The sequence below is a fragment of the Ambystoma mexicanum genome, chromosome 13 (genome assembly GCF_040938575.1).
Source record: "Ambystoma mexicanum isolate Mex_15411 chromosome 13, UKY_AmexF1_1, whole genome shotgun sequence".
In the NCBI taxonomy this organism is placed as follows: domain Eukaryota; kingdom Metazoa; phylum Chordata; class Amphibia; order Caudata; family Ambystomatidae; genus Ambystoma; species Ambystoma mexicanum.
This window is the reverse complement of record NC_090938.1, coordinates 360,354,245-360,370,853: the sequence shown is the minus strand read 5'-3', so window position 1 is coordinate 360,370,853 and position 16,609 is coordinate 360,354,245. Positions and strand designations below refer to the sequence as shown.

Below are 16,609 nucleotides of genomic sequence, written 5' to 3'. Positions count from 1 at the left end.
GAAATCAGGGGTATGTGTGTGGGTGCACATTTGAAAATGATGTTTGGAGGTCCACTTGCCTGCAATTGACAAGACCTGCCTGCACATGTTAGCAAAAATGCCTTTATCTGGATTGGTGTAATACTTCCAAATGCAAATGGGCACTGTAAAAATTGTAAATGTGTGTTTTGAGGGCACCATTTCATTGTATGTAGTGTTGTGCACATAGTCGATCACACATGCAATATAGTTAACCTTTTTAACATGCTGGCGGAGCCTTGTGTAATTGGGCGGGGTCTTGCGTGGCTATGGGCGGGCCATAATTCTGGGGGGTTTTGATTATCAAATGTAGGCAGATATGGTTCCGGTGCTCAATATCCCACCTCCTTTACATACCTCAATTTCGGAACTGTCTCACTTATTTCATGACTGTAATTCGTGAGAACTGAAATCATCTAAGCACAAGCCCAGAAGTTGAGCTACTGTTCCAGAGAGCACGCTCAGACATAACAGGGCAGTGAGACATTGATCAACGACACATGCGCATTGACAATGTAAATGGACAGGTTCTTTTATATTACAATAATTACCTTCGAATAAGGCAATCGTGTCTCCGAAGAAGCCGGTACAGGTAAGCAGAGAAAAAGATAACAGAAATCGCAGGCGCTTTATCATACCTACCCGTTTCGACTTGGCGGTCTCTCTCAAGTACCATCTATCTGAGCATGTATCGGAGAGTAGCGTCTCAATGAATAGCCTGCGCACTTAGCATTGGGTGGATGGTACGCTTGAAGTGTTTTCCTCTCAGCCTGTTTGCGGGACGGAGTTGTTTTGGTCTGATGTCCAAAACAATAATTTCTGCTTGTCTATAGTTCGTAGACAGCTTTCATCTGCAGCATCGCAGTGAGGAGACATGTTGCAGCACAGACCAGAAACGGTGAGGTGCAGATGCGGTACTTCACGCTGATTTAACCTTGTAATGCATTCGACTATAGTTTTGTTCTTGTTGGATGCAGCAGAAAATGACTCCTAATTGGAGCATCGAGGCAAAATGGTGTGTATGACATTGAACCGAGTAACATGTTCCCTCCGAGAGATTTCATTTCCTGGAGGAGTGTCACATATGCATGATTTCCGCAGAGAATTATAGAATCAGTGTTGGCATTGTTTTTTCAAATGTTGTTAGAGCAAATAATGCTACCCGCACCGCCCCCATGGCTGGAATTGAGGAAAAAATACTTTGTGCACCCCCCTAGCCTGTCTGGAGTATGTGGGTTTATGGGAGTCATCAGAGTGATGTGGGTTTGGCCATACCTCTCAACTCACGCTTTTGGCGGGTGTCACCTGCCACTTAGGCAGCTCTCTCACCCGCCAAGCTACCTACACGCCCATAGGAATCAATGGGTTTTCACCCGCCAAATGCAAAATCGGGTGTTTTCACCCGCCCAAGGCCCATGAAAGGTAGAGAGTTATGGTTTGGCTGATGTGTGGAGCCCCAACTCCGGCCAAGCAGCAAACCCTCTCTGCCCGGCATCCATGTCCTGGTTGTTGCTCCCTACCTCCTTCCCTGATTGGTGGGTTTGCTGATCTCACTGACCCTTCCAGGGCAGCCCTCTGTCTGCAGCCCCTGCGGCTAAGGGTGGCTCCCTCAGAGGCGGCTCCATGTTGTGTTAGCAGGGGTAGCCAGCTAACAGCCGTCAACCAGCAGCGACTAAACAAGGTAGGAGCGTCCCTGGTTAGTTATTAGAGCCTGCATCCTACCCTATAGCAGATTCTCAGACATGCATTGTGAAAGTAGTACTCAAAATTGCACTGCGCAACTTAGGCCTCTCCCCCCCCTTACAGGATTCTCAGACTTGGGTGCGTTTGTCCTGTATCTAAATATCACTGTGATAGTAGGGCCATCTGTGGTTGACTTCTTAGCTAAGCACTCTTCTAGCACCTGTCTACCACTGTCTGAGTGCCTGTCGTCTTGTCCAATTGTCTACTTTTCGTCTCTCTCGTCTGCTTCCACCCCACCCTGTGTCCTTCCGTAGTGTTATTCCCTACCCCTACCCCTCCCACTCCCTTCCTCTCCTCTCCTCTCCCTACCCTATGGTGCGCTCTGTCTCTCCTATCTTCTCTAACTGCTTCTCTATTGACTATCCTGCTTTCCTCACTAAATGTGGTAGGAAGAAGTTTAAAAAGGATATCCTTGTCTCCAACCCAGGTTTCCCTATCGCTGACACCTATACCAGTGCCGCCTCTAGGCAAACCTTCACTGACATCCTCTTTGTCGTTCCCTCGCCAGACCTATGGACTCTTCATGTGGTCTCTGTGCTTTCTCTTTTCTCTTCTTCTCCCATCAATGGTGACACCCGGTGGGAGACCCTCCTGGCATCCTTCCATTCCTCTAAGGTCATCATTGATGTTTACTTGAATTGTACCATCTTGGTTCAAGGCCCTCAGGCCAACCTTCCCCTCTTTGATAGACTATTCCCGCACCTCATCAATTTCCTTCCTTCTCCTGCTGTCCCCTCTCTTCCCTCCCCGGCTTACTCGCCTTCCCCTGCTATCTCCTCCTTGGCTACCTTGCCCTCTCTTCCTTCCTCTGCTACACCTCTATAGGGCGTACCGCTGATTTGTACCCCTCCCCGGAAGTCTTTCAAGGACGGCAACCTTCTCCATATTGCCACTCTCGCTCAGCTGTCAAACACTCCTTTGACATCTTCCGCCTCCTGAAGGAACTTGACCGCGATGTCCTCGGTCTCACTGAGACATGATTCACGGTCAGCTCTGTCACAAGCTTTGACACTCTTATCCCTGATGGCTACAAGATCCTCTATGCGCCCAGGTTCAACCGTGCCAGTGGTGGTGTAGACCTGATCTTCCTAGAGTGGATTCCTGCCTCTGTCATTCCTACGCAGGCCTACTCCTGTTTCGAATGCCTCGTCTGTAGGCTCTCTCTCTCTCCTAGCCATTCCTTTACTGTGGCTACTATTATTGGCCACCTGGTCAGATCTCCTCTTTCCTCTCTGAATGAGTGGACCTTTCCTCTTACCTCCTGGTCTCGACCACTCAACTCCTCCTTCTTGGAGACTTTAGCATCCACCTGGATGCTTCTTGTCCTTCCTCTGGACTCTTTCGTGACCTCTGCAACTCTCTCGCGCTCTCTCTCGCGCTCTTTCTCTCTTTCTCTCTTCTCCCCTCTGGCACGACTCACTCTTCAGGGCACACGCTGGATGTTCTGATCTCCTCAGACCTTCCCCTTTCTATCCCTCTCACCACCCCTCTCTCCTGGAGTGATCACTTCCTCCTTTCCTCCCAGCTCGCCCTCTCCTCCTTCCATACTAAACCAATTCCAGCACCACCACCAACCTTCTCGGTTATCCGACCGATGAAGCGTGTGTCAGTTGAGGCTTTCACCACCACTTTCTCACCCCGCCCCCTCTGGCTGACTCCCATCCTGACACTGCCCTCTCTATGCTCCACTCTGCTATATCAGATACTTGCGATGCTCTTGCCCCTGTCATGAGGATACGCCTGAAGCCCAAAGCCAAGTGCAATTCCTGTGTACGACTCAGACCTTGTCACCCTCAAACGCAAGTGCAGTATTTGCATATTTTCCAAACTTCTCTCATATCCTCATTTGTCATTTCCACATTCCTTGTCATCATGAACCGTCAAACCAAATATTACCACACAAATCATATCTGCACGCCCTCTGTGGGTCCTTAACCGTTCACAACCCCCCCCCCCATTTTGCACTAACTGTGCAGCTGTTATAACTACAACTATTCCCTGCTCTAAAACGCCATTCGCCAGTTTTTCTTTTGCACCGAGAATAATTTTACTGTGCTGTGGTCCAATCTAGTTTGTGCGGGTAAACCATCTACAATTACCAACATCAATTATAAGAAATGCACTCTTCATCGAGTTTTTAATAATTGCCCCAGTTCTTTGTGTAGCATCACAGTTTCCTGCTGTACTTCTAGCAGAGCAAAAGAGGGGCTTAGGTCCAGAGCAGATCTAGCAGAGCAAAAGAGGGGCTTAGGTCCAGAGCAGATCGAGGAGGAGGTGAGCTGGAGGGTCTGTTATTGATCACAATGGCTCTGGGACGGCGGCAACATTTCACACAACACCATGCAACCTCTGCAAACATGAGAGAAAATATGAGACATACTATGGTGCCAATGTAAGGTTGCTCAGTAACTTCCTGATTTACTACCCATGCAACATCTCCTGCCTCATATATCTTCAGTGTGCTACCTCAAAAGCTGCATTCTCTTGATAGTAAAGGTTCTAAAAGATGTAAACTCTGTGTCACATCACTTGCATGTCTTACCACATCCTCTACCATCTCTAAATCATCAAATCTGAGGTATCGATTTAGGCCATCCTTTGAAGAACTCGATATATACCTTCACTGTCCTCCTCTCAGTTGCTGGCCAGAAAACTGTGAATTGCTTCATACTTGTATGAATAGTAAAATGTCCATCTGACACTGGTGTTGCAATCAATTCTACACAACGGTTCTTACCTCGGAATAACCTGCTTCCTGACGCACTATATCCGACCCCTTCACCTTCCCAGCATACTCTGTTCCCAACTAATATTATGTGTCCATCTCTTAACTTACTCAAACACTGCATCAGAGAGGTCTGTAAAGGCCAAACTCCCCAATTAGATCCAATACTAAACCATAGGTCTAGAGTTGTTCCTGGGGCAGAGATCCGGTAACTAGGGGCATTACTGGGCAACTTAATTTCCCATACTTCATGATGCGCCCATTCCCAGTTACACCCTGCCTACGGTCCAGGCAGTATTCTGCTGGACACGATTGGCCATATGCAGTGAATACCCATTCGTGGTCTGGTCGGTCTAGGCCTGTTTTCATCTGGGCCCATCCACCATTCCAAGATGGCCACCGAAACATGTGCACTGTGTATGCAGGTGACCACCACAGTGATTGGCTGTACTTTCTTTTACTCACAGCCTATCAGGGAGCCGGAAGGCAAACACCGGTACTCACCCAAGGCCCTTATCTGGCCCTGTCCGGAGTTGGAGGGAGCCCCTTTCCATGCCGTTACTCCATCATCCTGCCTCCACGCAAGTCCCCCAAAAATAAAATAAAATAAACTTCCAATGCTCCGAAAATAAAAAAGTCCTGCTTTTGGAATGCACCGGTAAGCAACCCGGATTCTCTTTGATCTGGCCTACACACCTCCCTTGGTCCCTCTACCAATGGTTGCTTGTTTTGGTATCGGGTAATAAAATTGCAGCAAAAAATGTCGGCGGTAAAAAAAAAGTGGCAAAAATGCTGTGGTTTGTCCCGTTAAAGGTGTACCTCCATTATACCATTTAAGGGGAGCAGGGGTTGTGGGGGTGTCCCCCGCTCCCCTTAAATGGTATAATGGGTCTGGGGGTTTTCGGGGGTGTAAGAAAATGGTTATCAAAATGGTTAGGCACACCTGTCACTGTGAAGAGTAGTCACATAAACATTTTACAAAATTAAGGGTGCTGGGGAGGAATGCAGACCCCGACACTGGAGTCTGTGTAAAACATGAACTAAGAAAAAGTGTCTAAATTTAAAGACACTCCCGCCGTCCTCTGGCCTTGCCAATCTCCATCTTGCTATCATTAACCCTCTCGACATTCGTGCCCCTGCCATGAGGATCTGCCTGAAACCTGCCTCTGAGTTTAACAGCTAGTACGACTCCGATCTAGCCACTCTGAAATGAAAGTGCAGAGTAGTACGGAAGTAGCACACCTCGGGCTCATCCCCTGACAAACTGGCCTGTCGCCTACTCAAAAGGCAATACAGTCTCTCTATCTGCTCCAAGAATATGGCTCACATCCAGACCCGTATCTCTGGAGCCTCTAACAACTTGGCTGAACTCTTCAAAATCTGCAAGGATCTAGCCAATCCATCTGCAGTCACCACATCGCCTCTTCCGTCTCAGGCCCTCTTTACTGAACTGGCCACTAATTTCTCCTCTAAAACTCAGGACATAGGACATTCTGACCTCTCTCTCTTCCTCCCCTCACTCCATCCCTGATGCTGTCCCTCTGCCTCCCTTGGCCTCTCTTCCACTCCCACCCACTCTCTCCTCCTTCTCACGTATCACAACGGATGAGATCTCTAGAGTGAAGGTATAATCCAAACAGGTTTCACCTTGTTCTTCCAGAACTATTCAGGACAATATCTCCTCCCTCGCCACTGCTCTTACTTACTTCTACAACCACTCCTTAGTATCTAGCTCTTCCCCTTCTTCTCTCAACCACTCTCTTTTGCACCCCCTCCTAAAAATGCTTTCGGCCGACCTCTCGTGTCCAGCCAACTACCGCCCTATCTCCACTACACCCTTCCTTGTGGAAACTCCTGGAGAAGTTGGTCATCCCCGAACTGACCCAACACACTGAGCTCGCTGGTTGTTTACCTGACCATCAATTTGGATTCCAAGCATTCAGAGGCATGGAAACTGTTCTCCTGAACACCTGTGAAGAACTGCTCGCAAATCTTGACTCTAACTCTCCTGTTGTTCTCATTCTCCTTGACCTCTCTTCCGCCTTTGACAATATCAAATATTCTAACCTCATAATGCGGCTCCAAGCTAAACTTGCTATCTCAGAGCGGGAACTGGATTGGTTGACCTCCTTCCTTACTGACCACCCCTCCCAAGGGCTCATTCTCCTCCTCCACCACTCCCTCTACTCGTGGTGTTTCACAGGGCTCTATCCTCTTGCCTTGGATTTTCAACATCTACCTAGCACCTCTTGCTCACCTGATTTCTGCCTTCTCTCTTCATTTCCAGTGTTGCACTGATGACACTCAACTCCTCTTCTTCCTCTATCATCCCTGACTGCCTTTCTTCTATTAATTCTTGGTGCACCTCCAATGATCTCTGTCTTAATGCCAGTAAGACCGAGATCCTGCCTATCGGGACACCTGCTCCCTGTTTTCCTCCTGCGCTCTAGCCACCGTCTATGGGCTCGCCTCCCTCTCCTTCCACTGAGGCCAGAAATCTCTGGGTCATCTTCGACCCATCTCTCTCCTTTACTCCTCACATCTTGGACCTTGCCAAGAAGGCCCACTTCCAACTTCACCTCTTCGCCTTGCCCCAGAAGCTTAATGTCTCTAGAGCTCTGGTCCTCTCCAGGCTTAGATTACTGTAACCGCCTCTTCCTTATCCTGCCTATTTCTTCACTCCGTCCTCTTCAACTAATCCAGAATAGGGCTGTTGTTGCAAGTATCAAATTCAAGACCCTCTGCATCATCCACAAGGCTATTTGGGACCTGGGACAACACTGCCTGCAACTCTCTTATTAAATGTTCTACTTCTGGCTCCAACTCTGCTGATCAAATGCTTCTCCAAGCAGAGAGCTGGAGGTAGATTTCTCTCCTCAGCAGGCTCACTCCTATGGAACACTCTCCTCCTCTCTGTCTTGAATCAGATCACCTCAAGTTCTGCAAACAACTCAAGACCTTTCTCTTATCCTCCTTCTTCCCTCGTAGCTGCGATTGGCAGCCTGGTCCCTCAAGACTCCAATCGGGTCCTGGCCCTCTGGCCAATTGCCCCCAGGATCCCCTGCACTGCCCACTGGGCACACAACTGCCTGTTGGGTGGTTCCGCCTACGCCTGCACTTACCTGTTGGGTGGTAGACCTCCCTCTTCCCCTTGGTTGTCTCTGCCCATGCACTTACCTGTTGCCTCCCCAATGGGCACCTCTGACACTTCCTCCCTTAGGGGACCCTAATAGTACTTAGCCTCACCCCAACCCCCCTTTTTCCTTTTTCTTTTCACTGCACTTGAGGCTTAGTGTGACCGCTGTTTCTTTCTATTTAAACATTGTTATTTCCATTGTTTATTTTTCTCCTTTGTTCCCTTCCATTTGTGCCTTTTGGCGCTTTGAAACCCTGTTTTATTTTATAAGCGCCTTTATAAATGACCAATAAATAAATGGTAAACAGTAAAGTTGCGACTGTTGCATTCAACACCATATACCTATAACCAGCTCTTTCTGGGCCTGACACCCAGAGACGGTAAATGCTGTATTAGGGTACACGTTCTATCATCCAAAGTATCTGAGAAACGACAATGAGCATCCATAGAATTAGTGCATGCCTTTACTGTTCTGGTATAATTCTGCCCATCTACCATTGTTAGTAAGTAGCACTCTAACCATACTAGACAAACTTTTCCTTTACCTGCCGCCACGCTGAGGTCTTCCATTTAACATAACCCTGGTACCACCAACTTATGCATAGCCATAGGTACATTTAACAAATCTGGAGCTGCGTCTACATTACCACTAAGCCCTCTTCGTATTGTCATAACTGTGGTCCCGGTGCACGGTCTATATCAGTAGATCAGTTTAGAGACTATTTTATTCCTCCTCCTGGTGAAAAGAACCGATTGGCAGTAATGGATTAGGCCAGTGACATGTGAAGGCTCCGGATACAACACAGTTGATTTTGTGGTTACAGTAGTAGGAATGTTAGTGGTTACACTCGGTTCTCTAACTCTAAGGTTAGGTTGGAGTCTCGCTGTGGGCTCTTTCAATTCTGAGTTCAATACCTTCAGATAATATTCATCACTCATCCAATTGGGTAGAGCCTCACAGGGAGATGACACTATCCCTACTCGGCATTCGGCTGGCCGTGGTATAACTCCAACCAAAGATCCACCTCACAGTCCCACGATCCATTCAAATAAATCACAGGTTCCCCTGTGCCAGTGTAAAATCCATTGTTTCCTATACCATTGCCAGGTCCTAACATCACTAGTTGTATCTATCACATTAGCTATGAAGAACTTGACTAACGTGTAACAATTGAATCAGATTCTCCTTTTAACTGAATTAGTTGAAGCAAACACAAACCATCAAATCAGCAGAGCAATAGAACCTGCACTGCAGGGTTTACTGTCCTCTTGCAGTTACTTGGGTTCAGCCATGTTGGTTGCGCCTGAACTTTTACAGCCGAATTTGAGATGAGAAGCACAGTGAAGGGCCCCTTCCATTACGGGCCAGTGCTATCTTTCTCTGATGGACCTTTATCAGGACACTGTCACCAGGAATGACCTGAAGAGTCTGGTTCCAGTAGCAGAGCTGCTTGAACCTGATTGTGAATGAGACTGACAGAAGACATTTAAGTCTTGACATATCGATCATCCGACAATTGCAAATCGTATGGCACAGCTTTTATCGGTGGGTAAACAGGAAATCTCATAGGTCTTCCATAAAGAATTTCATATGGACTCAGACCAGTTTTACTTGTAGTACTTCTCATACTAAACAGAACCAATGGAAGGGCTTCTGCCCACTTCATCCCAGTTTCTTGACAAAGCTTTTCCAATTTAGTATTTTATACCCCATTCCGTCTCTCCACTGCCCCAGCTGACTGGCGATGGTGGGTTTAATGCAAGTTATGCTGAATTTTCAATGTGTATAGCAACGTTTTAATAATGTTATTCACAAAGTGTGTTCCCTGATACACTGGTATTCGGAATCGAGGGACAAACTCTCGAATCAGTAACTTTGCGACTGTCGCAGCATCTGCTCTCCTACAAGCTTCCACCACCTGGAAAACACATCCACAATTGCCAACAAATACTACCAATGATTGCACTTAGGCAACTGTCAAAAATCTATTTGTAAGGCCATAAATGGATAATAAGTGGGAGTATGGGCCCCTTGCCTAACTGGCACTCTTTCCCCCATGTTGTTCTGCAAACAAATTACACATCGTTGACAATACTCTTAGGCCATTGTACGGAAATCTGGTGCATACCAGGACTGTCCCATCAACCTAGTCGTCCTGTCCCTACCTACATGTGTCGACTCATGATGCATCCTAACCAAATGGGATACTAAGATTTTTGGTGCCACTAAACGACCCTGTTCATCTCTGCACAGAGAGTCTTCATGCAGCCGGAAAACTTTTCTAATTCAATTAGTCTTCTCACTGGGTGGTGCATTTTCTTGCATCTGAGTGATTTCTCCCAGGTTTTATATGGCGACTTTTCCTGCACCGTCTGGATTGGCAATACATACACCTCACTATCATCTGATGCAGCCGCTAATTTGGCAGTGCTGTCAGCAAAATCATTCCCCATGCTGACTGGTTCATCCAATGTCTGGTGAGCAGCGCATTATTGTTCGCATTATTGTTACCGTCCAGGTAACAATATAGCATCAAACAGGGCTAATACATACTTGCTGTTTTTTCTAGATGTGCCGCGTCAGACATTTCTGATTCAGAGTTGTGTAAAGCAAAGGGAAGCTCCAACTCTGCGGGACTGCAACACCCAGTGGGCCTTCGGCATGTCTGAGTGTATGCAACTAGCAGGTGGGGATTAAAAGAAGCCAGCGCCGAGTCACAGGTGCTTGTGATCAGCACCACAGCATGTGTGAGCTGGCATTTTATGGCTGGAGAAAAGCAGAACCCGGGCGCAGTGATGATTACATGGGGACCTGGGCACGGCAGTGAAGCTCAAAGTATTAACTCTCTGGGGAACAGGCTGTGGCAGTGAACAGCAGATTTCACAGCGGCACATTGATCAACACAGACAACTTCAGCCTCTGCACTCGCTTGCAGGTCCAGAGTCAGCAGTTAAGTACTTCTGAGTTTAACGTTATGTGTGTGATGTAACATGAGCGCAGGAGAATTTTTGGCTTAGCCTTGCTTATTTTTAGAGTATAGACATGAATTTCCATTAAATGAGATAAGCGAGGAGCACAGAATACGCTTAACACAGTGATGGCGTGTAAAGCATTGTAGAGTCATGAGATTAGCAAGTCATTGAGTGAACCAGAGTCTTGAATACCTGTGCAGTCAAGATGTCGGGAATGGTATATGCAATGTGGTGAATACACATGTATACTGATGTGTATAATCGAAGTCTATGTATCAGGTGAAGGATTCAAGAATACTTTCATCATTTGTTCGAGGAGTGTAAGATAGTATTATATGTTTCTGGAGACTTAAAGTGTGCAGTGTAGATAAAGTTTTCTCTAACCCCCCTTCCTATCCAATACCTCTTCCTAACCCTCTTTTCGGTGTTCCTAATTCCCTGTGCCTATCCATAACTTCTACCTAACACTCTCCCCGAGCCCCATTGGTTGCCTCAGGATGGCCTGTGTGGGCCCTTCGTGCCAACCAAGGTGGGAGGGTTGTGTACATGTGGCTAGCTTGAGTGTGTGGATCACACATGTGACAGGCCGGTTGAAGTCTTGAAACCCCTCTGCTTCCACAGTTGACCACAGTTGTGGGCTACGCTAAATGCGTATCTCTGATCCATACAAATGTTAACTGACTGTTGAGTCGCCAGCTGGAAGTCTTGTGTAAGAGCCACTTACCTACCTGAGCAGACATAACTTGAGGTAATCTACCACTCTCCACCACATACTTAAGAGTACATACGACATACCCTAAAACCACCTGCCCCTCCTGATTCCGGAGACTCGATCCGGCCACAAATTATTCGAGGTCCGGATTGGTCAATGGTATATCGGAAAGATCTGTACAGGGCATTACCAGACAATCTGTTACTGTCACACAGTCATGTGGAGTAATGCATGTGGCTCTCCCTCCAAGGGAGTTGGTAACAGTGATTCCGGATTCAAAACTGAGCATCTTGTCAAGGTAATATTGGATTCATTTAGTATTTACTTGTTCTCGATACAGACATATGCTGAGTCTTGGACTTCAATAGCAGTGACACCCTAGCATGGGGTACCACCACCTCCAAAAACAATCCTAGGACTATATTCTCACTCTGTTCCACCAACAGGTTGACAGCAGCGACTGATCGCAAGCAATGCAGCATCTCTGCCGCTAATCCCTTGCACCCCCCCTTTCCCCTTGCACTTCTCATTCTCGCACTTGCACGATCTGAATGACACAAGGCCTAGTAAGATCGTTTGTCTTGTCCTCCCTCTGTCTTCCTTCCCTTATCTTGTCACACCTAGAAACACTTGTGTACAGGCGTGTTATACATGACTTATACTGGATCTAATTTCTTACTATAATAGGCTACAGATCTATGATGGTTTCCATGCTTCTTGGTAAGAACTTCCAGTGCGAACCTGATTTTCTCACGACAATACAAAGTAAATCCTTTTTTATAATCTGGTAGCCCCAATGCGGGCACTTCAGCCAGCAATCATTTAATCTTAACAAAAGCCTTTTTGTTTTCAGGTGTCCATTGCAATGGCTCAATTGTCTTTCAATTGTCTTTAGTTGAATATAATTCTGAAGTGATTTAAGTATTTCTGCTTATCCCGGTATCCTTTGCCGGCAATAGCTAACAGCCCTGATAAATGCTTGATTTTGGGTTATAGTCTGAGGCTTTGGCATGTTATACAAAACCTCTCTTCGCAAACTGGCTCTCAGTCGACATCCTTTCATGATAACATGTCCCAAGTAGTGTACCCTGAGGGAACATAACTGTATCTTCTTCTTTGAAGCTTCATGCCCTTTTTTCCGGCAAAGCAGTTAGTACAACTTTAGTGTCCTCCTTACAAGCCTCAAAGGGAGGCTATCAATAGATCATCAACCTATTTGTAAACCTGCATTTCCTGTGGGATTCAGTGTGTGCCTGGGCTACGCGTCACACTTGTTTGGCAGGCATGTTTGTGTATTTTTCTTTCTTGTTGTCCGTTTTACCAGTCTGCGTGTTTTGGCACGTAGAGTTTGTCATAACCGATATGGTAGGTTCCACCAGTAGGGGAGCGGGGCTTTCTGTGAGGTGATTTCACCTCAGGACCGGCGCAAGCTCCCCTACTAGCGGACACAAGTGGAGAGGTCCCGGGGTGCATAAGAGCCCGAGGGGATCATCGTGGGGGAGAGAGCCGGGAGAGACGTGCAGAGATGGAAGCTCCAGACCGTTCACGCAAAGCATCCAGGCCCTCTGTTGGTGTCAGGGACATCCCCACTCACCCGTAGGCATCAGCCGGTGTAGGCCAACATATCCCTCTCTCCCACCTGGGTTTGAGAGCGTGTGCTGGAGTGCAGTAGATGAAGGAGCACTTGACGGGTGCTACACCCTGTCCGCCACCTCTCGTGAGGGAGAGAGGGCGGAGTCGGTTCTCGCGCTGGGCATTAGTAGTCAGGTAGGAGAGGGAAAGAGTGAGAAAAGGACCCTGTGCCCTGCGTGTGCCAACAAACAGTGAACACGTAGGCAGTGAATGACCAGACGAAAGGTAATATTTGCTGCACCTATCCTGGTGACACTGAGAGGCTGTACACTATCAGTAGCTCCACGGAGTGCAGGGATGAGTTAACTCACCTAATATAGAGTATGGGGTGGCCTACTGAGGTGACATGCAGGAAAGGCCCATGGGTGCCCTGAGAGGGTTTGTTCACCCTTTTAGCGGAAGAGTCCTGCTTATATTCCGGCGGCCCGGTTGGCCCGTTAGGTATGTTTAGCATTGTTCTGCCTCTCTCGGTTATATCCGCATAGGGGCAGTATTGACCTCGTTCTGAGCTTGGCTCTCGGCCAGCACTGTAAGGGATCCCAAAATTCCTGCCAGAATCCTAGCGCAGGGCAAAGGTGGACTGCGGCTCCGTGGCCTGACTGGGTGAATGGTGGATTGTTGTGCTAAGGGTTGTAAGACCTGGTGGCCTTCTGCGGCTGCCTGTAGTGAGGGGACGTTTGTCCGACATCCAAAGCTACTGTGTGACTTTTGTGACAAAAAAAAGTTTTTTCCTTCTTGCAGCCATATCCTATCCCATCCTCATCACCCCAGAGATTATTTGATAAGTTTGACAAGTGCAATGTTGTGTTTTTTCATTTGTTTTTACCGTGAAATCCGCGGACACCAAACACGGATCCAAGATGGCTGGCGCATCGAAACAATCAGACGCACCTCACGCTTCATCCCAGCCAATCGGCGAACATGTCGCATGTCTGCGGACATGACGCAACCCGATTACCCAATCGATGTTCTGTGCGCGGAGCGAACAGGGAAGTGTGTCCACGGAGCAGACCTAGATATCACACATTTTTTTGTGACCTACTTTTTGGTCGTTTTACAAAAAACTACTGGACGGATTTTCACCAAATTTACAAAAGCATGCTTTCGGGACCAAGCCGTTGCTCCTGCTGCAAATTTGGTGAAAATCCGTCCAGCGGTTTGGGCTCTAGGCGTGAGCAAAGTTTTTTTCCCCATTCAGTCTATGGGAAAAAAAGAAATTTTGAGACCCCCCTATAACATTTCCCCCCAGACCAAACCTTGCATATGTGATGTCATCTTTGATGTCCTGGGTGTTAGTCTTAGCAATGCATGGTGGTGGCGCGAGTTATGGTTGCTTAGCTTACCATAACTGGTGAATTTCAGGGTTTTTCAGTTTTACTTGGAACCATAACGTCCCTTTAGCAACATTTTTTTACTGAATACACATATAGATAGTGTGAATTTGATAGATGTTTACTAGGATTCCCTTACTTTATATACATGTAACATAGAACATACTGAATTCCCTGTTAATGATTCATATGTCCGCGGACTGTGCGTATGTCTGCGAACAGACGTGGACAACTTCAACACTACCCAGAAACTCAGGGGTTATATTAAATTGTTCTATCATGCCATATAAACACTGCACAAGTTCAAAAACCAGCACATAAACACATTATATGTAATAATAAATAAGAAGTGGAACCTATATATGAAACACATCAACCATCCATTTAAATACCATATGTAGTAAAATGGAATATACCAAGACAAAAAAGATATGCCTCCAACATAATTACCTCACAGAAACTGCACAGCTAGGAGCAACAGTAGACCTACACAACAGTAAGAATACAACTTACCACAAACTAGTAAGTAAACTTCATTTTTCTTATATATTTGTAAACCTTTTGTATTGGGTACACTAAAATTAATATATTTGTGTTTTTTACACAGAAATGTGCCGTACTTTGGAATGGCTTGAGGAAAATTTTGCATGTGAGGAAATATCTGAAGAAAGTGATACTAATTGTAGACACTTCTCTATATAAGTAAATTAATAATCATTACTTTATGTGTACATATATATATATATATATATATATATATATATATATATATATATATATTATTTTTTTTTTAACAGACCATACAAAAATTGAAAATAATACACCAAAAGACACATTTGAAAATACTCAACACCTACAAAAACATTTTGATGAGACTTCCATCCCTTCATCCCCTCCCATCCATCCTCCCCAAACCCCTAATTCCCCTGTATTTGTATCAGTTTCTGCTTCCCCCTCTCTTTCATAAATTGTATATCTGTATATAATAAAAAATATTATGTGTCTTTTAATTAAATCCTTTGTGTCTTATTTTTTTTAAAAGCACTTAAAGTGTCTGCGGACAGCGCTCCTGTCCGGGATGTTCGTAATGAACAAAATGGGGGTGTCCTAAGGACACAATACCTGTCCGTACCCTGCATAAGCAAAGATGGAACTGTTCTTAGAACACACTCGTGTCCGGGATGTCCATAAATTAACAAAATTGAGGTATCCTAAGGACACTATACCTGTCTGTACCGTCCGCAGCCAAGTTGAAACTCTCCTAAGAACATGCGCGGTGTCCGGGATGTCCATAGTCAAACGAAATGGAGGTGTCTTAAGGACACTATACCTGTCCGTACATTCTACAGAACATCTACGCACATGCGCACCACAACCGTAAGTCCTGCGAACATCGCGCCTGTCCGTATCTGTCTGTCTCACTTGTGTCGCAGTTTTAATTTGTTTGAGGACCCGAACACTTTCCGTCGAAAACCCGCGCGCATGCGCACGACCGTTCTTGTGCATTTGGTGTCCTGCAGACACCCATTCCCTTCGCGGACATGTTCCTGACATCATCATGTGACCGCACCCACGCTGAGCGTGTGTCCTAATTTGCGGACACTGTCCGGTTCCCCAACATTTTAAAATAATTTTTTCAGACAAACCAAATTATTTGACATTACAAATTCACCATCATTACAAATTCACCATTGCACAGGTGCCAGACAATGACCCTGCCTTTCCACATACTTTTTGGAACTTTTTTTAACCTTTTTGGGTGTTCGATCTGTCCGCGAAGTGCACCCCTCCACCCCTATAAAAGGCCACACCCCAGAGCTGATCTTCATTGTACTTCTGGCTATTGCAGATTGAATTTTGCTGCCTTTGCTGATCTTGCTGAGATTATTTAATCAACCCTGATGGCATCCATGGCTGCTGTTGCTACATCTGCCTCAGCACCACCCCCAAACCCTCCACCACCTCCCCAAGGGCCTGCAGAGGCGAACAGGCGTGGGGATGTAGAGAACGAGGATAAAGAGGATGAGGTAGAGGAACTCCCTACTACCAGCACACGCCGGGAGTCTTGGGTGTGGTGGTTGTTTACCATTCATGGTAACGTACCAAAAGCATGTGCAAACAAGGTCACCTGCAAGCAGTGCAAAATGGTACTGAGTCGTGGGAGACGTGGTTCGTACAGCTTTGGTACGACATCCATGAAGCGACACCTAACGTCGATCCACAGTGGGGGCTTTCGCAAGGTTGTACCGTGTGATCAACGTAGTAGGTTGAGTTCCTCTAACACATCCTCCGTTTCTGCTCCTCTCACCACAAGAGACACTCCTGTGGGAGAGCGCATT

At 46.5% G+C, this 16,609-nt stretch overlaps 1 protein-coding gene across 10 annotated transcripts in view; it reads left to right on the top strand.

Annotated features, from left to right (window-relative positions):
• The first annotated feature begins 737 nt into the window (after positions 1–737).
• The window catches only part of LOC138521215 (zinc finger protein 566-like), a 332,766-nt gene continuing 316,894 nt past the window's right edge, over positions 738–16,609 (top strand). For 6 of the 10 annotated variants that reach the window (XM_069633874.1, XM_069633870.1, XM_069633873.1 and 3 more), the window contains exon 1: positions 739–916. In XM_069633874.1, coding sequence (XP_069489975.1) covers positions 893–916 — 24 coding nt within the window. In that variant the 5' untranslated portion in view covers positions 739–892. Of the gene's footprint in view, positions 917–942; positions 1,034–16,609 lie in introns of those variants that run through there. The other 4 variants (XM_069633872.1, XM_069633871.1, XM_069633875.1 and 1 more) reach the window with 3 other exon arrangements.